The sequence below is a fragment of the Ovis canadensis genome, chromosome 1, assembly GCF_042477335.2.
Source record: "Ovis canadensis isolate MfBH-ARS-UI-01 breed Bighorn chromosome 1, ARS-UI_OviCan_v2, whole genome shotgun sequence".
NCBI classification, from domain to species: Eukaryota; Metazoa; Chordata; class Mammalia; order Artiodactyla; family Bovidae; genus Ovis; species Ovis canadensis.
The window spans coordinates 124,428,836-124,455,332 of NC_091245.1; the positions used below are offsets into that span (position 1 = coordinate 124,428,836).

General features: G+C 49.3%; 1 protein-coding gene across 1 annotated transcript in view; it reads right to left on the reverse strand.

Moving 5' to 3' along the window:
* The window catches only part of ITSN1 (intersectin 1), a 242,598-nt gene that overhangs the window by 16,403 nt on the left and 199,698 nt on the right, over positions 1 to 26,497 (reverse strand). Inside the window, exons 29-32 of the mRNA XM_069548934.1 lie at positions 16,731 to 16,852; positions 14,835 to 14,941; positions 7,861 to 8,044; positions 5,795 to 5,893 (exon numbers count right to left, since the gene is read on the reverse strand). Coding sequence (XP_069405035.1) covers positions 5,795 to 5,893; positions 7,861 to 8,044; positions 14,835 to 14,941; positions 16,731 to 16,852 — 512 coding nt within the window. The remainder of the gene's footprint in view (positions 1 to 5,794; positions 5,894 to 7,860; positions 8,045 to 14,834; positions 14,942 to 16,730; positions 16,853 to 26,497) is intronic.

Below are 26,497 nucleotides of genomic sequence, written 5' to 3' on the forward strand. Positions count from 1 at the left end.
GACTGGAAAAGGTGAGTTTTCATTCCAATTCCAAAGAAAGGCAATGCCAAAGAATGCTCAACCTATCACACAATTGCACTCATCTCACATGCTAGTAAAGTAATGCTCAAAATTCTCCAAGCCAGGCTTCAGCAGTACGTAAACTGTGAACTCCCTGATGTTCAAGCTGGTTTTCGAAAAGGCAGAGGAACCAGAGATCAAATTGCCAACATCTGCTGGATCATAGAAAAAGCAAGAGAGTTCCAGAAAAACATCTATTTCTGCTTTATTGACTATGCCAAAGCCTTTGACTGTGTGGATCACAATAAACTGTGGAAAATTCTGAGAGAGATGGGAATACCAGACCACCTGACCTGCCCCTTGAGAAATCTGTATGCAGGTCAGGAACAGTTAGAACTGGACATGGAACAACAGACTGGTTCCAAATAGGAAAAGGAGTACGTCAAGGCTGTATATTGTCACCCTGCTTGTTTAACTTCTATGCAGAGTATATCATGAGAAACGCTGGACTGGAAGAAACACAAGCTGGAATCAAGATTGCCGGGAGAAATATCAATCACCTCAGATATGCAGATGACACCAGCCTTATGGCAGAAAGTGAAGAGGAGCTAAAAAGCCTCTTGATGAAAGTGAAAGAGGAGAGTGAAAAAGTTGGCTTAAAGCTCAACATTCAGAAAACTAAGATCATGGCATCTGGTCCCATCACTTCATGGGAAATAGATAGGGAAACAGTAGAAACAGTGTCAGACTTTATTTTTGGGGGCTCCAAAATCACTGCAGATGGTGACTGCAGCCATGAAATTAAAAGACACTTACTCCTTGGAAGAAAAGTTATGACCAACCTAGATAGTATATTCAAAAGCAGAGACATTACTTGCCGACTAAGGTCCGTCTAGTCAAGGCTGTGGTTTTTCCTGTGGTCATGTATGGATGTGAGAGTTGGACTGTGAAGAAGGCTGAGCACTGAAGAATTGATGCTATTGAGCTGTGGTGTTGGAGAAGACTCTTGAGAGTCCCTTGGACTGCAAGGCGATCCAACCAGTCCATTCTGAAGGAGATCAGCCCTGGGATTTCTTTGGAAGGAATGATGCTAAGGCTGAAGCTCCAGTACTTTGGCCACCTGATGCGAGGAGTTGACTCATTGGAAAAGACTCTGATGCTGGGAGGGATTGGGGGCAGGAGGAGAAGGGGACGACCAAGGATGAGATGGCTGGATGGCATCACTGACTCGATGGACGTGAATCTGAGTGAACTCCGGGAGATGGTGATGGGCAGGGAGGCCTGGCATGCTGCGATTCACGGGGTCGCAAAGAGTCGGACACGACTGAGCGACTGAACTGAACTGAGGGGTATGTTGAGTGTACACTTGCTCATGCCTTACCCACATACAGGCTTCCCCGATAGTTCAGAAGATAAAGAATCTGCCTGCAAGGCAGGAGACATAAGAAATGCAGGTTTGATCCCTGGGTTGGGAAGATCACCTGAGGGGGAAATGGCAGCCCACTCCAGTATTCTTGCCTGGAGAATCCCCATGGACAGAGGAGCCTGGCGGGCTACAGTCCGTGAGGTCACAGAGTCAGACATGACTGAGTGGTTAACACTGTCCACATATAAATAATTCAAGTGGGTTTTACCCTGAATAATATCTCATCCCCAAGGTACACTTTGGTTTAAGGTCCTAAATAGGCACTCAATTTGGGAAAAACGCTCAATCTAGGTAGTGAGTTCCCCAACTTCCCTTGTGGCTCAGCTGGTAAAGAATCCACCTATAATGCGGGAGACCTGCGTTCCAACCCTGGGTTGGGAAGATCCCCTGGAGAAGGGAATGGCTACCCACTCCAGTATTCTGGCCTAGAGAATTCCATGGACTGTATAGACCATGGAGTTGCAAAGAGTCACACACGACTCAGCGACTTTCACAATCATTTCCAAACCACAGCTCCAGCTCTGGGTGGATCCTGGCTATACATTCAAATCCCTTTGAAAAGTCCTGACCTCAACTCTGACCATATCAGAATCCCCAGGGGTAGGAATCAGGCTTTGGAATTTTCTAGAGCTTCCCAGGTAGTTCTAATGTACAACCGAGTCTGAGGACCACTGCTCTAGACGGGAATCCCACGTAGCAGATTGTGTGAATTCATTTTTTTTTTCAAAAATGAAAATAGATATATTGCTTTTTCTCATTGTACAAGTACTATTGTATAATGTATGAAATTTAGAAAATTTAGAAAGTTATAAAGAACCTAGAAAAACACTTTTAATTGTGCCATTGGATAATCTGTCTTTCCTATTCACTGACTTTCCAGGCGGCGCTAGTGCTAATGAATCCTCCTGCCAGTGCAGGAGACACAGAAACACATGTTCAGTCCCTGGGTTGGGAAGATCCCCTGACGATGGGAATGGCAACCTGCTCCAGTATTCTTGCCTGGAGAATCCCATGATGAGAGGAGCCTAGCAGGCTCTAGTCCATGAGGATAGAGAAATCTGGACGTGACTGAGTGGCTAAGCACACATACACATTCTGCTTGTTAATACATTCTGCCTAGATATAAATACATATAACTTTTTAAGAATAAAAATTGGATCACACTGCCATACTATACTACCATTTTGTACTTGCTTTTCCCCCACTTCATCGCAGTTATAGCATGTTATTTAATATATATGAATTATAGATCATCATATGATGATCACTTTACATGAATCTAAATCATAATTTAAAAAATTTTATTGAAGTATATTTATCATTTTTAAGGATTCTATAATATGTCATTGTAAAGATGAGCCACAATGCACAAAACTTCATATTTTTCAGTATTTCTCTGGTTAATTCTTTAGAATAAATTCCTAGAGATGGAAATGCTGAGCCAAAGAGAACATGGAGTCTGATGTATATATCACCCTCCAAAGGCTGACCCAGCCTACCCTCCATGAGCAAACCTGCCAACACTGTGGATTCACAATCATTTCAATAAATGCCTACCTGGCAAGCCAGAAGCAATATATTTTCTTGTTTAGTTATGCATTTCTTTCATTATCAGAATTTGAATTTTGTGTACATTTAGTGCGTAAGTACATTAAATGAGAAAGCTAACATCTATGTACTGCTTAGGATGAGACAGACAGACATATATGCATTCACTCACTTAACTTCTTGGAATACCATGCAGCAGGTACTGTTAATGTCTATTTTACAGGTAGAGGAACTGAGAACCAGAGAGGTAAACTAGTCTCCCAAGGACACACAGCAGTGGTACGGGAGCTTCGAAGCCAAGCAGCCTGGTTCCTAACAACACACGCTTTACCACTATTCCACACTCCTCTCAGAAACGTCTAGTTAAAGATTTTACCTAGTTTTCTTTTTAATCTTTTTTTAAAACCTATTTTTCTATTAGGGTATTTGTCTTTTTCTTTTTGAGCTGTTAGAGTGCTTTAGATACGAACATATCCACACAATCTCTATATTTTTCAGTATCTACGTGTATACGGTTAAAGTGTTTTTTCCGTTTATATGTGTCATTTGTCTTTTAATGTTTGTTATATTTTGTTACATGGAATTTTTTAAGAAAATGTTTATGCAAATAATAATGTCCTTGATATGCAAGATTCAAACAATACAGACTATTGAGAACAACCGTGCTGTCTCCCTTTTGCTTTCCTGCCTCAGAGGGATGCCCAGAGCAAAGGGCATCCCTTTAGTTCCCTTTAGACGCTCCACAGACATTTAACACCCACCCAGAGCTTTTCCAAAATAGACCCTGCTGTAGGATGGGTTCTCAGGGGTTTTGTCTGTCCGTTTGTTTTACTTAATAGCATTTTCTAGATATCATTCCAACTAATACATAAAAGTCTGTTTCATAGTACAGATTCCGCACTTTAAGTACGCTCCTTAATGAACATCTAGTTGTTCCCAGAAGAAAGCATTTTTTTTCAAGTTGCTGAAGCTCTAAATCCTTTAAAGCTCTGTCTTTGGCACCATGCTGAGAATTTCTCCCTCTTGCTGTTATAAAGAATGTTTCGTCTTGGTGCTTTTGCAGCTTTCCATCTGTATCTTATAACTGCCACCTTTTAAAATTCTGTTCTTAGTTTTGCTAGTTTTCCGTTCATTCTTTTGGGTTCTCAAGGGGGTAGAAATCATGTTTCTGCAAAGAATGATAATTTGTTTTTTTTCCTTTTTAATATATATGCCTCTCAGTTCTTCTCTTGTTTTTGGTTTTCTTCCCATTGACTAGATTTAGAACGCCTATTTTAAAAACTTGTTTCCAACATCAATTTGCAATTAAATATTGTGGAAAGTAAACAAAGTTTTGAGTTAGTTTAATAGTAACCATATGTTGGAGAAAAGGAAACAGTAGATTGAAAGCATCTTTTAAAACTAATTATTTAACTCAGCCAATGTGACTGCAGTGTATTCTGTGGGGTGGAACTGGGGTTGGACTGAGGAGATGCTTACATGACAGAGGAACTTGTGACATATAAGGGGATTCAGCAAGTAAGTAAATATACTGAGGATAATGAGAGCAAGGCTTCTCATGGAGAAGGGAGTTATATACATAGAAAGGGGGAAGGCTAGAATAAATTCTATGATCAGATTAGAACGGGAACTATTGGTGCAAACTCATGGCTTCTAACATATGCATATATGATCTTAAATATATGTTTGTACACTTACGTGTACGTAACTGTGTGTTTGGATGGATACACATATATATGTTTCCCAGCTCTGCCACTGAGAGACTCAAGAGGCAACAACACCTCGGAAGCAGTGAGCACACCAGTGTACAGATGTGGGTTTCTAAATTCTTCATTGAAAGGAACCAGATCTAAAACCTCTCTCCACAGGCCATCCTCCCTGTGCTTACAGAATCACAGGCTCAGAGGACGTCTAAGTCTGTTCACTCACTTTAAGGAAGGGCACACTGAAACCCTGATTTTTTCTTTTCTTTTGGCATTGGCTTTCTTGAAATGACAGGAGAACAACAATCATCTAACATCAACATAGAGTATCTCACAGTGGCTTTCTGAGGACAGGTGGTGGACACTGTATTCCTTTCTTTCTTAGAGCTTCCCTGGTGGCTCAGATGGTAAAGCATCTGCCTGCATTGCGGGAGACCTGGGTTTGATCCCCAGGTGGGGAAGATCCTCTGGAGAAGGAAATGGCCACCCACTCCAGTATTTTTGCCTGGAAAATTCCATGGATGGAGGAGCCTGATAGGCTACAGTCTGTGGGGTCCCAAAGAGTAGGACATGACTGAGCGACTTCACTTTCTTTTCACTGTTCTCTCTTATTAGGAAAAACCAAAGCATCAAGCCCCTGCCTGTATTAGGAAAAGAACTGACTTACAAGGTGGAAGCCACGTGTTTATTTGCACAGCTGATGTGTGTATTATTAGCTCTGTTCACAATATATCTTTCTGGGGCTTCCCTGCTGGCTCAGACTGTAAAGACTCTGCCTGGAATGCAGGAGACCCAGGTTGGGAAGATCCCCTGAGAAGGGACTGGCTATGCGCTCCAGTATTCTTGCCTGGAGAATCCCACGGACAGAGGATCCCGGTGGGCCACAGTCCATGGGGGTCGCAAAGAGTCAGACACAACTGAGCGACTAACACTTTCACAGTAATTCAGCTTTTCTTTTGGAGTTACCACGCAGATACCTACTACAGCCTGTTGGTATACGGTTTCTACACAACAGATACCAGGTATGTTGGCTGGGGAACCTGCCCATGACCCCAGATTCCAGACCTGCTGAGACAGCATTCCTCTGCTTGAAATTTCAGGCAAGGCAGTTACTTACATTCTTAATGATCAGTGGGTATCTCGTTACTCGTTGCATAGGCTTCAGTATAAAACTAGACAGGGGCATTCCCTTACAGCGTGGGTCCATGGCCAATCTCTGAAAAAAAGGAGAGTTTTTTTTAATGTACTTAAGAAATCTGCAAAATCCGGTTAGTGACATCACACCGATGTTATTCATGACTCCCCACCCATTGCATTGTCTCATTTATCTGGACGACAACTGAGGAGCCTGGAGCTGGAAGGACGGGGCTGGCTGCCCTGGGCCAGGGGAGGCGTGTTCCAGATGGAGGGTGGGAGCTGATGGCGGGTGTGACTCAGCAGCAGGGTTAACCCCTGCTCCCCGGTCCCACAGAGCTTTCAGGCTCCTAACTTCCAGGGATGAGATTCTAGCTTTACAGAGAATATCCCCTCTGGATACCTGCCAGAACTCTACAGCATTCTTAGGAGCAAGAAGAGTCGCAAAACTCTAGGGTCAGAAAAAGAATGCCCTTGAGTGCCAGAGATACTGCAAGTCCCAAGTCTCACTGCACCCACCAGTGGGAGCCCCAGGCAGGGTGGGGAAGGCGAAGCTGAGATGCGATGCTCAGGCCCTTGGGACTCCGGTTGTTTCCACTCTGGACTCCCTCGCCTCTTTCTTTCCACTTTTGTCAACTGGACTGGAGGACACGAGTCCTTCTGCACCAAAAAGGTGACTCTCTGTTCTACAAGTCACAGGGGTTATATGGTGACAGCTCTCCGGTCAGGCTTAGCGCCTTAGTAATGGGTTTAACGCCCTGACCTGGGCCCCAAGCCCTAGGGCCTGTCAGCGCCTGGACCCACTCCAGCCATGGACACCCTTATTCCAGGAACTCTTTGCAGCTGGCAACGGCAGGACAAAGTCCCGGAGGGATGAGGCTGGGATAGGTGATGAGGCGAGGCACGAGCAGGGGAGGAGGATTAAGGCCCCTCCCTGGGCTGAGGTCAGCATTTTCCTGAAGTTCAAGTGCGTGCAGTGATGGACTCATTCTGTCTGCACCCAGGGGAGACCCTTGGCCCTTGGGGGGACCCCCAGGTGGCCCATGGTACCCACCAGCCCAGCACTACCTCCAGTCTCCAGCCCACTCTAGGCCTACTTCTTGGCCATGTTTCTCCTTTAGAATGACTTTAGACGTTCCATTCATTGGATAGCAAATCCAAGCATTCAATATTAGAAACAAGGAGAGAAAGAAAGAACGAGAACATGTGATGCTGTGGCCCAGAAGAGACGGCACATTCACCTCTCGGCGATGATGCCACAAACACGGTTACAGGGAAGGTGGGAAAGGCCTCCCCGCACCCCAAATCCAGGAGGCACAAAGATAAGCTTGTCATTAGTACGATGACTCTGCTGCCCACTCATCAAAATGTGCCCACTTAGCAAAAGTCGTTTTAGTCTCCTCTCTCCCCTCTGGGAGTGGTGGGGGCTGATGGGGCGGGCTGGCCCAGCCAGCAAGGACCATCCCCGCCAAGGTGGGGTCCCAGGGCAGCAGGCCCAAAGCCCAAGGCCTCCAGCAGCTCAGGGTCCCCTCCCCACAATGTCCCCTGGTCACACACGACTCTCCAGACCCTGGTTATCCTACAAAGCAGAGGTCCTGTCATCTCACACTCACCCCCGCTGACTTCCTAGGGCTTGAGCTCATTGAAAAGAACCAACTAGGGTGGGGAAATTAAAGGGTCCATTGAGATTCCCTTTGTCAGCAAAGGGCAGAGAGCAGCAGAGCGATGAGGATACTCAGATTAAACAGAATAGCGGACCTGAGACCTGCCAGTCCTCCGAGGCCTGAAAATGAGACGAAGGTTTTTAAATCGGTATTGCAAGAACACCACTTGCATCTGGACTGCAGACTGGAGTTTCCAGGTCAGCGCTGGTCCCTCGCCAAGCCCACCCCCATGGCCCCAGCCACACCCACTGGTGAGGGCCAGCCCCCCCTCCTGTGCAGCTGAGACCTCGCCCCTGTTGGCCTTCGGTGCACGTGCGTTCGCACACTAGTTGCCTGCAGATGGCCCCTTGTGGGGCAGGGGCTTGGCTGAGCCGGGGCTCCTCACTTTGACAAACTCCTTGAAGTCTGGGGCCTCGTCAGTCTTCTGCTGGATCAAGGCGGCCCCGTTGAGCTGGCAGCTGCAGAAGCGGATGTAGGGCTGCATGTGCGGCAGCTGGGCTGTCAGGATGTCTCCGATCATCTTCACAGGCATCTTCTCCCCAGACATCTTCTTGCGGACCCTCAGCGCTCTGCACAGAAACGCAGCAAGTGAGCACCCCACCTTCGTGCTCTCTGATGGGAACATGGCACACTTCTAGGTGGCACAGAAATGGGATGTGTGTGAGAGGCACAAACCCAGGGCCACTAAACATCTATGTGGGAGACAAGGGACAGAAAAAGAAATGAGTCTAGTGCTACAGAGAGGTGCCCCTGGGGCATTTTTCTTTTTTCTTTTTTTTTTTTTTTGGCATGATGGTTATTGGCTGGCTCTTAGAGAGAAAGACTAAAAAAAAAAATTTTTTTTCCAAACAAGTCAGTATAAAAAACAATATTTTTGTGTGGAAATATATAGAATCTTTCTTAAAAAAAAAAAAAAATTCGGACATGATCCCTGGGTGGATGTCTCGCTTGATGCATGGTCCATCCAGGCTGGTCTGACCCCAGCCCTGAATCCATTTCCAAGACCAGTGCTACCACCCAAGGGAAGCTGTTGTGGCCAAGGGCCACCGAGGCTCAATTTCAGATCAAACGAAACACAGTGAAGATGGCAAATCAACTGCCACAGGAAAATAATCCCATCATGTTCATGAAGTGAAGTGAAAGTCGCTCAGTCATGTCTGACTCTTTGCGACCCCATGGACCATAGAGTCCATGGAATTCTCCAGGCCAGAACACTGGAGTGGGTAGCCTTTCCCTTCTCCAGGGGATCTCCACAACCCAGGGATTGAGCCCAGGTTTCCCACATTGCAGACGGATTCTTTAGCAGCTGAGCCACCAGGGAAGCCCAGGGAAGCCCAGTGTTCATGAAAGCCAGGTTTAAATGATGGTCTGAACTATCTGTGCTTCACTGCTTCACTCCTGTGGCTAACTTGAAGTTGACTGGATTAAGAGAGTTCTGAGGAGAGAAGGCTATTGATATGCTAATGGAGCAATGGACCTGGAAGTCGGGAGGGGACCAGAGGGACTGGAAGCTGTTTGTTCAGGAGTTCACTGTAGTCTGAGTGCTCAGGACCATGGGAGCCAGGACGGTGCCTCTCACCCTCCTAACTGGCATGGCAACTCCTAACCAACAACAGTAAGAAGCCTCTCACCCTCCGAACTGGCATGGCAACTCCTAACCAACAACAGTAAGAAGCCTCTCACCCTCCTAACTGGCATGGCAACTCCTAACCAACAACAGTAAGAAGCCTCTCACCCTCCGAACTGGTATGGCAACTCCTAACCAACAACAGTAAGAAGGGCACGGTACTGAGCTTCTGCACAACAAGGACAGCAACATACCCGGAGGCGAGGCCACAACCCGGGAGGCCATGGGCGAGTTCTGCTTACCCTAGAGACTATGGATGATCAATGGATGGATGGATAGAACAGAATGGTGTAACACATGATTTCAACATAGGCGTGGGAGGATGTTACTATGAATTCCTCTGGTTGCCTTCATGGTTGTGAGTAGGGCTATGTGATTCCCAAAAGGTGCTGCAGTCTTAGTATCAAAAACTTCAGATCACTTTCTTTCTCCCACATCTTTGTTTAAAGAAAAAAATTTAAACATCTTTGGACTGGGCAAGCAAGCTAAGGAAAGAAACTTTAGGGACAGTGCCTTATATGGTCTAAACAATGAGCGATTCCCCTCTTAAGCAGATGCCATTGTGGGAAGAGGTGCTGGCCATTGCTGGTTGGCTGGGGCATGAGGAGCGGCACCTTGGTATCCCCAGGATGGCCAGGTGGCGACTGCCCATTGGGTGGCTGGTATGGAATATCTCCCAACATGTAGAAATTGGCTCAAGGGCGACATCGCCACCAATTCTGGGGGATGAGCACAGTGAGTAACCAGGTTAATACAAACTTGGAAAGATGGAAACAGGAAGAAATTCCATCATTCCATGATTTTCCAATGAGGAGTAACACAGTCTTTTTGCAAGGGAATAAAAGTGTTTTTACCTGCCTCCCTCTTTTTTCTTTTTTTCTAAATGATGAGGAGACAAGAAAAAGGAAAAAGATGACACGCAGATCATCACTGTGTCGAGGACGTTAAGCTGGGTCCCAGATTCTGGAGGCCCACCCTTGTAGACTTGAGTTGATCTTGCGGAGGGGGGCAGACCTGAAATCAGGCCCCTGCAATGGACCAGGCACCTGTTAGGTTTAGCTGCGGGCCTCCTTCTGGGATGTTCTGCTGCACAGGACTGGGCTTGAGTGGGTTGAACAGGGGCTGTCACCAGGCTCAGGGACCGCGTGAGTGCTGCAGCCACAGCGCCGCTCCCTGGGGAACTGATCTGTAATCTCACAGAAAGCTCAGTGCATGCAAGGTCTTGAACTGTGACAGAAATCAAATCAGTCAGTGAACGCACTGGAATGCTCGCTGTTTGCTGAGCAAATGAGTAACCCTCTGAAGTTTGCGGATCAAGGGAACGGGCAAGAGAGTTGGCTTTCATGAATGTGTCCTAGGCATCAAACACTTCTTTTTTTTTTTTTTTAAAACATATATGACTTATTGGGTTGACCAAAAATTTCGTTCTGGTTTCTCCATAAGATGGTATGAAAAATCCATTATGAACCTTTCGGCCAACCCAACAGTATCCCTCTTGACTGGTGGGGAAACGGAGGCACATGGAAATCGAGTGACTTGACCAGAGTCACACAGCTCACGGGTGACAGGAGACCCTGGAACTCGGGGTGGGGATGGGATCTGACTCCAGAGCCCATAGAGTGTAAGCACCAAGAGCAGCCTCACCTCCACTCAAATGCCCTGGGCTCCCGGCCCGCCTCGCTCCAGATGCAGCTCCTGCCATCCGGCCAAGAGGGCCTTCCCCAGCCCCTCTGCTCTGCCCTCCCTGCCAGCCTTCCTCTCCCCTCCTCCAAGGCACTCCCACCTCCCCTTTCACCCTGTCCACACCCAGCCAAAGTCCTTCCTTCCTTCTTCGCATCCTGTCTTTACCCACCAAGGTATCTTTCTTTTGGCGTATACCTTGGAGAAGGAAATGGCAACCCACTCCAGTACTCTTGCCTGGAGAATCCCATGGACGGAGGAGCTTGGTGGGCTACAGTCCATGGGTCGCAAAGAGTCGGACACGACTGAGCGGCTTCACTTTCACTTGGAGTATAGTATACCCTGGGCTTCCCTGGTGACTCAGACGGTAAAGCGTCTGCCTGCTATGCGGGGGACCTGGGTTCAATCCCTGGGTCGGGAAGATCCCCTGGAGAAGGAAATGGCAACCCACTCCACTACTGTTGCCTGGAAAATCCCACGGATGGATGAGCCTGGTAGTCTACAGTCCATGGGGTTGCAAAGTGCCAGACACAGCCGAGCAACTTCTCTCTCTTTGGAGTATAGTTGCTTTACAATGTCGTGTTAATTTTTGCTGTACAGCGACGTGAATCAGCTAAAAGTATACATACATCCCTTCCCTCTTGAGCCTCCATCCCCACCACCATCCCTCTAGGTCATCATGAAGCATGGAGCTGAACTCCCTGAGCCATATAGCAGGTTCCCAGTAGCTATCTATTCAAGGTATGTTTTCTACTTCTAATTCATTTTTCTTTGTTTTTCTGCCTTAAAGAGAACTGTCTTCTTCTTAAATTATTCTTGTTATCTTCTTCTTATCATACTTAAGTTGAAAATGAATACTTAATATTTAAGAAAAACTTTTTTTGGAGAAGCTCTTTCATTTATTTTTATTTCTTCAAGCAAGGAAACAGGAAAAGATCTCAATAAAAACAGTTGCCAGCTCTTGGTTCCACACACCCTGTCTCACTTCTGCATCCCTTCTCTTATCTCTTCTAATAGCCAGTTCTAAGGGTCTGCATCTACCTCCTAATTGTAAAATGTTCTAGATTCTTCTGTCCTACTCTGCTTTTGAAGGCAAATTTCTCAGCTCTCTGCTCACAGGTAAGAGAGCCCAGAAGCAGCATTAGTAAGAAGTCTGAGCGCCCCAGGTAGCTCCCTTTTATGTTCATTATGTTTGTTTCTTATTTATCTGTTTAATAAACCCTATGTCCCCTTTTAAGTACAAGCTGTCGCTGGCCCTTGGATCAGGAGTGGCGCATAAGTGACTGTCCACTGCAGCCCTCCAGGGAGTGAAAGTGAAAGTGTTAGTTGCTCAGTCATGTCCAACTCTTTTTGACCCCATGGACTGTAGCCCACCAGCCTCCTCTGTCCCTGGAATTCTCCAGGTAAGAATACTGTAGTGGGTATCCATCCCCTCCTGATGGCTCAGATGGTAAAGAATCTGCCTGCAATGCAGGAAACCCGGGTTCAATCCCTGGATCGGGAAGATCCTCTGAAGAAGGAAATGGCAACCCACTTCAGTATTCTTGCCTGGAGAATCTCCATGGACAGAGGAGCCTGGTGGGCTACAGCCCATGGGGGTCACAAAGAGTCGGGACATGAGCAACTTCAGTTTCTCCAGGGGATCTTCCCAACTCAGGGATCGAAACTGGGTCTACCGCTTAGAAGGTAGGTTCTTTACTATCTGAGCCACTGCCTTAAATTCTCTTCATCCTCAAATGCCTCCCTCTTCCATCTTGCCAGAAACCCTAAATCTTCCCATTGCTGGAATTAGTCCTTTGCACAAGGAAATTAAGTCTAAGCAGCGAAATTGTATAATCTACAATATGGGCGCTCATCATACAATTCTTTCCATTTTTCCTGGTATGTTCGAAAATTTTTCATAATAAGATGCTGAAAAGGGAAAAAAGAAGAAGAGAAAGAAAGAAATCAGGTCCCCAGAAAGCTCTTGCTAAATACAAGTATTAATATTTTATCTGGAAGATGAAAAGCTTAGTCAAACTAACCAATCAGGTCATCAGAGATGATAGAAGGTGGTGCCCAGCGGGGGCATGATTGGCAGGGTACCAGCTGTACACCTGATCTACTTGCCCTGGAATAACCCTGCATGCTAGACTGGGCAGGGGCTCTGACTTCAATCCTACAGCTTCTGAAACAAGGGGTTGGGTAGTTATCTGCCTGAGATAACTGCCCAAAATGAGCTAGAAGGCGCTGGAGCCCAGATGAAAAATTGACATGTCCTCCTCATGGTTTCACCTGCTTTCCATCGAGGGCAGAACCGGGTGGAACCCCTAGTAAGGCCAAGTGTAATTCACAGAGCAGCCCGGGGCCCTGATCACCTTCTGTGTGACCTTGGACAAGTCACTCAACCTCTCTGAGCCTTGTTTCCACAGCAGCAAGAGTGCTCTTGATTCCTACCTCTGGGGCTGTGGAGCGCATCGGTGCTGATAGGAGGAGGGAGCACATGGGCCTGGCCTTGACAGAGCCCAAGAAAGGGGCTTCCAGTTCCCTGTCGAGCAGGAGGGAGGGTTAAAGTGCAAAGACAACAGAAAAGCAAGGGGGACACTGAGGTGGGGGTGAGGGGCTCTCCAGAACATCAGACATGTCTCCCCTCTCCCCACCCCCTCACACACCCACCCAAGGAAAGCGGTGTTAATGTGTAGGTGTGTTTTCAACAGAAGGTCTTTGTGTGTGTTTCAAAAGAACTTGTCTCCGGCCCTTTAGGTTTAGTACTTGTAGATTCAAGGATTAATGAGCCCACCTGCTCCCAAGTGACAAGGCAGCCTAATTCTGAAGGCAAGAGTGGGTACTCAGCTCATCCCAAGGCCCAAGCCCAGCACTTACTATGGACCAGGCACTTGGTGTCTCAGTGCTCCTTAATGAGAACCCTAGGTGGTGGTTACTACCCCACTTTACAGATGAGGACACTGCAGCTCAGGGAGCACAGGTGACGATCAGAGCAGGTAGGCAACGGCAGGGGTGAGAGCCCAAGAATCCGACTCAGATCTATGCTAGAAGACTCTGCAGCATCTTTCTCAAGGGAGATTAATGGAAATACCTCCTCTAAACCATCCTCATTCTGTCAGCTTTGATTATTTGTCTTCTAGAATGTACAGAGAGAGGATATTATGCTTTTGCTTCACGTCCACCTCGCCGCACTGCTCTGTCCATCCCTTCATCCACCCCCAAACACACTCACAGTGGAGGCCTGAAATCACTTTAGCAAATCCCAGGGACCACACCCAGGAAAGAGCTGCTTCCTGTTTACACGAACCTGGAGAACCAGTTCCCAGGGCCAGTGTGCTGCCTCTGGGATCCCAAGAACACCGTGGACCTAATCTGTGTTCTAGCAAGCGTTATACAGAGGCCTGGCAGACACAGATTTGGAGGGTTTATGTTTTTTTAGGGATTGGATGATACAATCCAATCCCTTCCTTTTACAGGTGGAGAAACTGAGGAAGGGCGGTGAGTTGGGCTCCAAGCCCAGGTCTCTAGACTCCTGGCCCAGTGTTTCTCCCTGGCCCCACAGCTGCAACTGGGAACTGAAATATGAATAAAATACCCACTGCTTCAGGCCAGCATCTCAGAGGGACATCCTGGGAACAGCCGTGGACCGTGGCCATGGACGGTCCCACTGATTCCTGTCTTCAGGAGGCAAGAAAGTCCCAAGAGACCAACGTGTCCCCCTGTGGATCCTGGGTCTGAGGGGAGGCATGAGGGCTGCTCCCCACCCTGGATGGGGCCGGTCAGGGATCAAGACCCAGGATCAGCCCTTCTCTGTTCATTCTAGAACCACGGTAAAAGCAGGAACTGGGAGACCTGAGCAATCCACCCTCCCCAGGGAGAAACTGGGACTGTGATTCTAGAAGGCATCAAGGCGAGAAAGAGTGATGGTGCCTGTGAGCGGAAATGAGGAAGAGAGGTAGGAAGACACGCAGGGGAGCATGCACGGAGAGGACACACGCGTGAAGCCACGCGGGGGTGCTAGTGTGTGAGCGCGAAGCCAGGCCGGGGGTTAGAGAGGAGAGGCTTACTTCAGTAGTTTGATATTACACATAATCAGCTCCTTCCAGTTAACAAAAATCATAGCACCCTCTTTTTCTGTCAGCAGCTCAGACTCCATCAGGGGTTTCTGAAAGATCTACAGATGCAGAAAACGAAGCAGTTCAGAAAGCAAACAGTTAGCTTGAAATTCAAACACACGCAACGCACCGATCTGTTCGGAGCAACGGGAAGGCCCGAGGCGTCTGCAGCCCTGCTCGGAGGCTCAGAAGCCGACGAGTTTCTGAAGCAGGTGGTCCTCACTCTGCTTGGGGGGAGGGGTGCGTGGGAGCAGGGTTCCCCATTGGGTCCACGCGTGGGCTTACAAGGAGGCCCGCTACACTCTGGAGGACGGGCCTGAACTCAACCAGCACTCACCGGAGGGTCTGGATACAGGCACTCCTGCTCTCACCAGCTGGCCATGGCCAGACGTAGGGGCTGAGAGATGCCCTGGGGTCGGCGGGGGGCGGTTCCCGCATTCCTGGCCCAGCATCAGCGGCCCAGACAAGCCTCCAGGGAGCAGGGCCTCCACCCAGTGGCCTCGGGGACGGGATGGACCCCATGGCCCTGCCCACAGCGGGGCTGGACCTCGGGCAGAGCCAAGGGGTGCAGGCCTAGCCCCGAGGGGGCACAGCTCCTCTCTTGGGCTCCAGGAAATACAGATGCCTGCCTGAGCCCCGAAGTGATGGGCCACTCGCAGTACATCACTGATCTCAGCTGAGGCCCCCATGGTGAGCCCACTGCCTAGAGAGAGGTGGTTGCTACCCCTGGAGGCAGGCCACTCACTGGAAGGTTCCTTAGGGACCTAGTTTATTATAGACCTTAGTTTATTTAAGTCTGTCTGTGAAATAAACTTGGTTGGGCTGAGGCTGATTCCCGGGAGCCCCTACTTTTCACAGGTCCTCAAGCTGATGTTGATCCGGGCCTCCACCAGGCCACACACAACATACCACATTTAAGGGCATGACACTCACATCCTCGATATGCGAGACTCTTAGTGACAGTCCTGTGTCTTGAGAAAGGGGTGCTTTTTCATCCCAGTGCTTCCTAAGCACTCATGATGGCCTTGGGGGCCATCAACCCACCCTGCGTCCGGGACTGCTCAACACTGGGGCAGCGAGCCTTGTCTTCCCAGGTCACTTAGGAGGAGATGATCAGAGGAGACGGTTTCATGACTGGTGGGGGTGGGGGTGGGGTTCCCACACTCTCACAGTACTTTGCAGACTATGGGGGACCCAGACACACAGCTCAGCAAGCACCTGACCACTAACACACCAATGTCCCACATGTCTGGACCAAAAGCTTCCCGACAAGCAGGGGGTTCCCAACTCTGCATCTTCTCATCCGCCTGGACCAGGCGGCCAAGGCCCGTCAAGAGCTCCCTGGGAGGAAAGCCAAAATGAGGCATCGTCCCGGACGGGGGTCGGGGGTGTGTGCGCGGGGCCGCGGGGAGGAAACATCTTCATTCCCTTTAACAGACGTTTCTCGGGAGTGATGGGCAGCATGAGGAATAACGCAAGCCATCAGCCCCGATGGTCACCGTTTTGAAACGCTTCTGCCAAGGGCCTGGAGGTGGAGCTCCGTGGCGGCGGGTAGCTGGTGGCAAGTTCTCTGAGTGGAGTCCCGACGCCCACCTCGCCGCCGTGCGTCCCAATCCAGGCCTCCTCACAGGCTTGTCTGTCCCTGGCTCGAGGGACTTCTGCCCTCTCTATGGGACAGGACTCCCGGTTGGCCACGGATGAGGAACCCTCTTCTCTCGGGAAAGCATCTCCTGCGTGACGTCCTGTCCAGAGGCTCCCACACACCTGAGAGCTTCTCATCCTGGGAAGCAGGACCCGCCTCCTCGACAGGGACCCCAGCCCCCGCCCGGCACCCCCAGCCGCCCTCACCTCTGTGACCAGCTGCAGGTCATTCACGTAGTTCTCCTCCGTGACGATGAGCTCGTGGATGTACCCCTGTCGCTTTCTCTCAGTTGGGGTCAGCATATCCAAGAGGTGTAAGTCTGAACACCCTGCAAAACACAACCATGGGGACCGTTTAGGCCAGGCCTGGGGAGCTTTATGAGGAAGGTTCCCAGGGCCCTGCAGTCTTGCGCCAGTGGGACCGTCATTGTCCCCTAAACAGATCGGTCCAAGTCCTACCCTAGCACTTTGTGAAAGTGAGCTTATTGGGAAATAGGGCCTCCAGATGCAATCAAATTAAGACGGAGTCACACGCGGGACGCCACAGGGCAGGCCAGTGGCTAAGACTCTGTACTTCCATTGCAGGGGGCCCAGGTTCAGTCCCTGGCTTGGGAACTAAGATCAGTGCATGCCATGTGACGTGACCAAAAAATACCATTAAAAAAAAAAAAAAGGATGAAGTCATATTCAGTTGGGGCAGGACCTAAGTCAATATGACTGTTGTTCTCATGTGCACAGAGACAGACAAGGAGCACCGCGTGACAGCAGACGCAGAGACCAAAGTGATGTGTCTACAGCCAAGCCAGGGACTGCTGGCGGCACCGGAAGCCCAGGGAGAAGCGTGAAACAAACCCTCCTCTGCTTCCAAGCCGCCGAAGGAGCATGGCCCTGCCCAAGCCTTGATTTTGGACATCTCACCTCCAGAACTAGCAGAAAAGTAATTTCTGTTGTTTTAAGCCCGCCCCGTTTGTGGGCATCTCTTTGCGTTTTCATACTGTTCACGAGGTTGGAAAAGACCCTGATGCTGGGAAAGATTGAGGGCAGGAGGGGAAGGGGGCGACAGAGGATGAGATGGTTGGATGGCATCTCCAGGGACATGAATCTGAGCAAACTCCGGGAGACAGTGAAGAACAGGGAAGCCTGGCGTGCTGCAGTCCACGGGGTCGCAAAGAGTCAGATATGACTGAGCGAGTGAACAGTAAGTTTGTGGTCATCTGTTACAGCAGCTGCAGGAGACTAACACAGACGGTGCACGCCTGCTTCAGCAGGCCCGCTGAGAGTGTTGAGAGTGAGAAGCTGTAGTGACAGCTGGCTGACGTTCCCCGAGGGCTCACACCATGCCAGGTGCTGTCCTAGGAGCTGAATCCTGACAGCTGTTTAATGCTCCCTTAGATCCTACAAATATCTCCATTTTACAGATGGGGAAACTGAGGCTTCGAGAGGTTGCCTCACCCAAACTCTGTCAGCAGGGTGATGATGGTGAAGCCGAGACGGGACCCTGACACTGTGATCAGAGCCTGGGCTCCTACCTCAGATCACTGCTGCTGGGTCCCAGCTACATTAGTGGGGCAGATGGGTGTCTCAAGTTTGGTTTTTGGAGGATGAGGTAGCTATACTGAGACTCTGAAGAGGCCTGGGGACAGGGCCGATGTGGGCACATCCAGACACGACTGGGCAAACTCTCCTGGACCAGGCTGTGGCCCTGCACCCACGGGACCTGGGCGGCTAGCATGCAGACAGACTGGAAACCCCGCCGGGTGCAGCTGGACACAACTGTGGCTGCAGCGCCCCCGGGAGTGGGTTCTGTAGCCCTGCGGGGGGTGGGAGTGGGCATGTACAGCAGGTGATGCCTGCCCTGGCTTCTACTCACTTAGCTGGTTATTGGGGTTTGTCTGCTCCTAATGTTCTCAGGTTATAGTCAGAGGCTGCCCCCTGGCTTGGGCACACTGGAATGCAGGGTGGGGAAGCTCGATTCTCAGGGGTACCCCCATGCAGGTCTGGACTCACTTCTTCCAGGTCAAGGTTCCCCCACCCCTCTTCTTTTTATCAAGGGTTTCTTTTCTCAATCATGGAAACCAGATCTGTAAAGAAGACTGGGAGGTGTCTTGGATGTAGGTGGGGGTCAGGGCACGGAGTCCCATTCATTCGCTGTTCTCATTCCTCCTTCTCCTACAAGGGGGCACCGTGGAGCACAGTGTGAACCCCCGCCACCGAGAATCTATGATTTCATTCGCCCCAGAAGAATCATTCTTTTTGCAGAAGCTTCCAGCATCTGGACTAAATCAGTCTCAAAGTGGGGTCCCCAGGCCAGCAGCATCAGTAGCACCTAGGTGCTGACTAGAAATGCAGATTCTCAGGCTTCCGCTGAATTGACTGTGGGATCAGGGCCCAGGAGTCTGATTTAACAAGCTCTCTGGGTGACATTTTAGGGACACTAAAGTTTGAGAGGGCTTCCCTGGCGGCTCAGACTGTGAAGACTCTGCCTGCGATGTGGGAGACTCAGGTTCGATCCCCAGGTTAGGAAGATCCCTTGGAGAAGGTAGCAGCAACCCACTTCCATATTCTTGCCAGGAGAATCCCATGGACAGAGGACGCTGGTGAGCTACAGTCCATGGGGCCGCAAAGAGTCAGACACAACTGAATAACTAACACACATGGTTTGAGAAGCCTGCTCTGAAATCTGGTTCCTCAGCTTCCATCTTCCCCTGAGGGAGTTTCTAGGTTCATGACTGATCTAGTGCAGATGCTGGAAGCTTCTGCAAGAAGAATGATTCTTCTGGGGCGAATGACATCATAGACTTCTTGGTGAACACTTCACTGTGCCCAACCTTCAGTTTTGTCCCCTCCCCTGGCCAACTTCCCTCTCTAGAATTCTAGAGCATCTCTTCCTAGGATAGGACAATCCCAGGATGGGCAGATTGATGGTGGGAAAGCCTCGGGGACGAGCCATCATCATGCTAACACTTGCCACGCCCTTCCATCTGAGACCTCATTCAAAGCCAACACAGTGCAGCCAAACTACAGTTGCACAGGGCCATGGGCCGAGTATGAACCTTTGCTTAGGTCTGCAGATGCTTCTGGACCTTGAGCCCTCTGCTCAGCCACCAGCTCAGCCCAGCTGTCCTTCTTGCCTCAGCACAAAGTGTTTTATCTAAACAATTGCATCGACAGTGAATACTCAGGAAGGAAGCAAGTCATGATTGCTCCCTTGCTGGCCTCAGCCGCTCTCTGCTGAGCTGCTGCACGAGCCCCAGCTTATAGGACGCTGAGTGATATCACCAATTTCTTTGTCTTTCATGAAGAAAGCCACCCAAAAAACACTCCTGAGATTGGGAGGAAAATACCTCCCTCCTGTCCTCTTCTGACCAAACTTTCCTGTCAGGGAGTCCAAGTGCCCAGCTTCAAGGTCGTTTCTTGTTAAAGGGTAGAATACCGGCCTTGCACTGCAGAGATGTGTATGAACTTGGGGGAGCAGTCTCCCCTGCAATTCTCAGGACATTTCTTTCTGCAAGGGTATCAAGATAATGGTAGAGACCAGTAGGTCTAAAGCTCAGCTCACACCCACTGTGCAATGCCATTTGTAGGGATACAAACATCAGCCTAGTAGCGGACACTGGTTAGACCAGTCACCCCAACATCCGTGTAGATCACAATTTCCCCTGGAGAATCTGGTGGATGCTAGAATCCTTGTGCCCCCAGAAAACATATGGATACAATGCACACAAGATACAGACCCATTCTGCACACAGTTTTACAGGATTCACAGACCTTCATGAAGCTTGTTCATGGATTTCATCCCTTCATTCATTTGACAAATATTTACTGATATCTTAACACAAGTCTGGCACTAACTGTGCCAGGCACTGGGAATTCAGGATGGAAGAGGAGAAATGCCTGACCCTCAGAACATACAGCTATGAACTCAGGGTCTTCAGCTAGGGGTAGTGCCCTCCCCAGGCTGAAGAGAGTACTCTCCCCCACAGGCTGAAGATGGTACTGCCCCCCACCAGGCTGAAGGTGGTACTGCCCCCAACAGGCTGAAGATGGTACTGCCCCACCAGGCTGAAGGTGGTACTGCCCCACCTGCCCCCAACAGGCTGAAGATGGTACTGCCCCCAACAGGCTGAAGGTAGTATTGCTCCCCACCAGGTTGAGGGTTGCACTGCACCCACTCCCCAACTCCAAATTCTTGGTTGTCATGACGACTGGACTGAACCAGGGCAGATGACTGGTAATATATGGGACAGAGAAGGGCTCACCTCAAAAGTCAATAGCACCCCACTGAGAAATGATGACATTCCTAAAAACTGACAACTCTGCAGCAAGAATGGGGCACGTGACCTGAGATAAACAGAATGAGGAACCAGACATAAGAACTAGTGAGGAAAGATGACAGGAACTGGCTTGCTTTGGATTTCAGCAATTCATTCTTCTGAATCTTCAAGTTTTACACAGTGTGGTTTGGAAGAAGCTCAGAGCCAGGAAACAGCAGGAAGTCCAGGGTGGATTTGGGCCATTGGTCCAAGAATCCCAGCTGCTGGGGCCAGTTCAGGGTGGACTGACCATCTCCTACTCATGGGGTCAGAGGGCATGAAAAGGCTATATGGCCTCCTACTCCAGGCAGCTCCAAGCCTTCAGTCAATCTACCCAATAGGCAAGGAAGTTTGGGAGATCAGTGCTGTGTGAGTCTGGTTTATTGGCCTCAACAAATCCCACCTTTCACTGCCCTCCCTACTAGCCTGTCCGGAGAGAGAGGGATGGTCCAGATGACCTCTCCAGGACCCAGAACCCAATGAAAAGTAAAGATTTGGGGGTGAGGTGGAGATTCATCTCAGCATTATGTGCCAACAGTGCTGGCTTGGAACAGTCTTTTCAGCTACTGAACCAACTCATAGGATACTGTTTTAAAAATTCTTGCTGGTGAATGCCAGACCAAGAAAACCATTTAAGACTTGAAACAGGCACTTTGAACTCAAAAATATCCTTCCTTTGAAATTTTAATATTTAGAAAAACAAGAGAGCTTAAAAAGCAAGCCATTATTCAGAGTAGGGTAAAGTGGAAAGGACATTTCAAATGAGAGGGTTTTCTTTAGGGGTGGAGGGACGTGGCCCTTCTCTCTTTTGGGAACCAGAATAAACATTCTGTGCTGACTTCCTTTCCCAGTGAAAAGTGAGAGGGTAAAACACAGCAAATAAATTCCATGGACATCTTAGTGTGATGGAGGGACTCTTATAACTGACTAGAATCCACTCACAGCTGAAATAATATTGCAAATGACTTCAGGCAGTTAGAAATGATCCCCAATTACAACCCACATAAAATTCCTAATCTATGTGCTGTCCCTTATAGCTTCATGCAGTTGCACACATTTGCAGAACAGAGAGAACCACAATGCCCCTCCCCGCCCCCCAGAAAGGGTTTAAGTCTGGAATACTAGAGAAAAGTATCTTACCCCCAAAGATTGTCTTGTCCCTTCAATGGGACATTGTTCACAGGGACAGCATAATCTAAACAAACTGCTTTATTACAAAAGTAATGCATGAACATATGCTTTTCGTAAACAGTTCAAATGACACCGAAGGGTAAAAGCGAGAGTTGCTCTCTCCAGAACCCCAATTACTCTACTTCCTTTTCCAACAGGGACCAGAATTTTTAAAGCCAAACCAGGCCCCACAGCAAGCTGGCCACAGAGCAAAGCAAACAAACAGGCCTCATTCCTGTTATGAATGGGCCAAAATATACTATGAGATGGTCAATAAATATGCATTAAATTCCCCTTGAAGTCCAAGAGACACAGAAATAAGCAAGGCAATGTCCTTGTCCTCAAGGAAACTCACAGTTCTGGGGAAAACTTGATGTGAAAATTAAATATAAAATAGCAAGCAATAAAGAATGGCCTGTGGCCTGTGCTGATGGTGGAGGCTGCAGGAACTCAGAAAAGTAGATGTTCTCTGTCCTGTTGGAGGAAGGTTCTACGAGGACCTGATCATACTTGTGCCAGATTTCCATATAGCCGGGGAGGAGGGGGGCGTTATGCTGGGGCATGGGGCCAGAGTGCCAGGTAGATGCAGGGATGCTGCAGAAGATAAGCCGGGGGGCGCGGGGAGGGTAAGAAGTAGAGGAAGTGGGAAGTGGATTAAAGAGGTCGTAATGCCAGAGGGATCAAGAAAAGAGCAATATGGAAGCTTGGGCCCTGGATTTTCATCTTTAAGGGAAAGGATCTACCCATCTCTGAGGACCTTCAGCCCAAACGCTCTAGCTAAATGGCCCCAGGAAATTGCCGGGTGGTCCAGTTGTTAAGACTTTGCACTTCCAGGGCAGGGTGTGTGGGTTTGATGCCTGGTCAGGGAAATAAGATCCCACATGCCACATGACAAAGCCAAAAACCTTTTAATAATAATAATGATAAATAAAGTGCTATTTGTGACCCCATGGACTGTAGCCGGCCAGGCTCCTCTGTCCACGGAATTCTCCAGGCAAGAATGCCAGAGTGGGTAGCTCTTCCCTTCTCCAGGGGATCTTCCAGATCCAGGGCTCAGACCCAGGTCTCCCACACTGCAGGCGGGTTCTTTACCATCTGAGCTATCAGGGAAGCCTACCCCTCCCTACTTAAAAAAATTAATTAAAAAAGAAATAAATGGCCCCAAGGTTGAGGGCCAGTCAACCCAGTTTCTGGAGCTGTCATCTACACAGAAGGCTTCTCCAGGGTTGGCCTGAGTAGAGGAAGTGGAAACGCCGCAGCCCTGGTGTCTCCTGCCAGGTGTGAGCTTACTCCGCTCCAGGCTACCTGGATCCTCCTGGGAAAATGAATCTAATCTAATGTCCTCCACCTCCAGGCACAGTGGCATGTGTGAGGCAGCCCATCAGGTAGGGAAGGCAGATGAAGCCCACAGCGGATGGGTCGAAAAGAAGACTCTGTGGTCAAAGCCGTTTCTCCTCACCCCCAGCTGATGTCTGAGCCCTCCTCTCTGACCTGTGCATGTGGTCAGCCACTAAGTCACGTTCAACAATTTGTGACCCCACGGACTGCAGCAGTCCAGGCTTCCCTGTCTTTCACTATCTCTCAGAGTTTGCTCAAATTTATGTCCATTGAGTGAGTGATGCCATCCAACCATCTCATCCTCTGTCATCCCCTTCTCCTCCTGCCTTCCATCTTTCCTAGCATCAAGGTCTTTTCCAATGAGTCAGCTCTTGGAATCAGGTAGCCAAAGTATTGGAGCTTCAGCATCAGTCCGTCCAATGAATATTGAGGACTGATTTCCTTTAGGACGGGCTGGTTGGAACTCCTTGCAATCCAAGGAACTCTCAAGAGTCTTCTCCAGCACAACAGTTCAAAAGCATCAATTCTTTGGCACTCATCCTTTATGGTCCAACTCTCACATTTCCATATATGACTATTGGAAAAACCATAGCTTTGACTACATTTATGCATTCATGGCATGACCGTAACTGTGCTTGATGCTGGGATTCGGTGATGATGGAAGTAAGACAGGTGTTCATCCTGCAGGAGCCTTGGTCCACCAGCAGCTGGGCCATCTCATTCACACTCTGATCTTTGCCGACGTGCAGTCGTCTCATAGAGGGCACCATGCACCTTGTCATCCATGCCTAAGACCTCAGAGTTGCAAATATCCCTAAGATTGGATTTTTATGTGGGGGTCTAGAGATGCCAGGTGGGCATGGAGGCCTGTAGCGAGAGCTGGGGAAAATTCCACCCAATGACACCAAAGCTCCCCCTGGTATACGTCTAGCTGATATCAGGCACCCCTCTCCAGCCTGGGTATCCCCCACAGCCTTCAACTCAGCTGCACTCAGTCCCAATCCAATCTTAAAAGTCGCAACATTGTTTCCAGATTAGCTTAATTCTCTCCCAAGAAGGAGAATCCAGCTCCATGGGCTGCTAGGCAGTTTCATGACTGTTGAGAAGCAGCGAAAATCAAATTACTCTCAGGGATAAGTCTTCTCTTTATTTTGCATCAAGAAGAACTTTAGTAATGTTTTTTTTAATCAAAGGCATATCAGTCATGACTTTATAACTAACGCTGGAATTCCTAGCACGCTGTCAAGCGCCCCACGGTCTGCACTTGTTAGTTCATTCCTGGCCCCTTTAATGTCATCCACCATCCTTATTTTCCTTTCTTTCTGAGTTCCTGCTTTCAATGTGCGCCATCACGCAGTATTTTAGGTGTCCTTGGTGTTGTCGTTGTTTAGTTGTTAACCATGGATGATAGCCAGCCAGGCTCCTCCGTCCCTGGGATTTTCCAGGCAAGAATACTGGAGTAGGTTGCAGTTTCCTCCTCCAGGCATCTTCCTGACCCTGGGATCGAACCCACGTCTCCTGCCTCTCCTGCGTTGGCAGGTGGATTCTTTACCACTGAGCCACCTGGGAAGCCCTTAGGGGTCCTTACTAGCCACCTTAAATAAATCCTTTGGGTACACAAGGCAGATTAAGGTATTGGAAGTACAAACACACTTTTATTGCAGTATGATGAAGAAGGCTGTGGTTTTGCTTAGAGGGATCTAGGAATATTTTTCAGAGGAGGAGGAATTCAAGTTGGGCTTCATTGGGCAAAAGGGTGGGTGGGTAGGAGTGAAGGAACACAGAGAGGGAGCTGTTAGTGAAAACGGGTAAGAGTGGGGTGGTGGGGCCAGGAGGCAGGAGAGGAAGAGGGAAGCAGAGGCTGGGGTGCCAAGAGGGAAGGAAAGTTAGCATGGATGCTACTCTGAGCCACACGGTTCCAAGCACAATTCATGGACTCACGGAATCCTCCCCAATAATCCTATGTGGTAGCTACGGCTGGTATACCCCCTTGAACAGACAGGGAAATGGAGGCACAGAGACATTAAGGAACTTGGCAGAGCCTCTGTTGATAAAAGGCAGAGGGAATCTGACCCCCATGTTCTCGGTCTTGATCACTCTGCCTCTCGCCTTGGTGGAAGGGTGATGCGTCAGTCGGCCGGACTGCTGGAACAAAGACAGGGTGGCTTAGACAACAGCCGTGTGTTGTCCCACAAGTCTGGAGGCTGGAATTCCAAGATCAAGATGTGGTCAAGTCTTGGCCGGCCATCTTCTCCCTGTGTCCTCACGTGGACTTTCCTCTGTGTGCCCACATCCCTGGAGACTCTTGATGCCCCAAAGTCTTCTTCTTATTAAGGACACCAGTCAGATTGGATGAGGGCCCATGTTGATGGCTGCATCTTAATCACCCTTTAAAGGCCCCATCTCCACATACAGTCATATTCTGAGGCATGAAGAATAAGGGTACGAGCTTCAACATGTGCATTTTGGAGACATGTTTCAGCCCCTAGGAAGCAGGGAAGTGTGGTCCAGGAGGCTCTAAGTGAAAGAGTGAGGCCCCTGCATTTTGTCAGCAGGGGGTTGCTGTGCGGGTCCGGGCTTCCGTGCAGGCTCTCTGGAGCTGCGGGAGCTTTCTCTTCACTGTAATGCACATGCCTCTCGTTGCGGTGGCTCCTCTTGTTGCGGAGCACGGGCTCTAGTGTTCGAAGGCTCAGTAGTTGTGGCACACGGGCTCAGCTTCTCCATGGCGAGTGGAATCATCCTGGATAATTAACCCATGTCCCCTGCATTGGCAGGTCGATTCTGAACCACCAGACCACCAGGGAAGCCCAGGACCTGCATTTTCGTCTTTGGTTGGGGAGCTCAGGGAGGTCTGGCTGTGCTTTGGGAGGGTCACTGCAGCAGCTGCACGGAGGATGGAGGGGGGTCGTGGCTCCTGAGTTTAGCTGCACGTCAGAATCACTGGAGAAGTGAAAGTGAAAGTTGCTCAGTTGTGTCCGACTCCTTTCGACCCCATAGACTGTAGCCCGCCAGGCTCCTCTGTCCATGGGATTCTCCAGGTGAGAATACCGGAATGGGTTGCCATTTCCTTCTCCAGGGGATCTTCCCACCCAGGGATCGAACCCAGGTCTCCTGCATTGCAGGTGCATTCTTTACCAGCTGAGCCACCAGGGA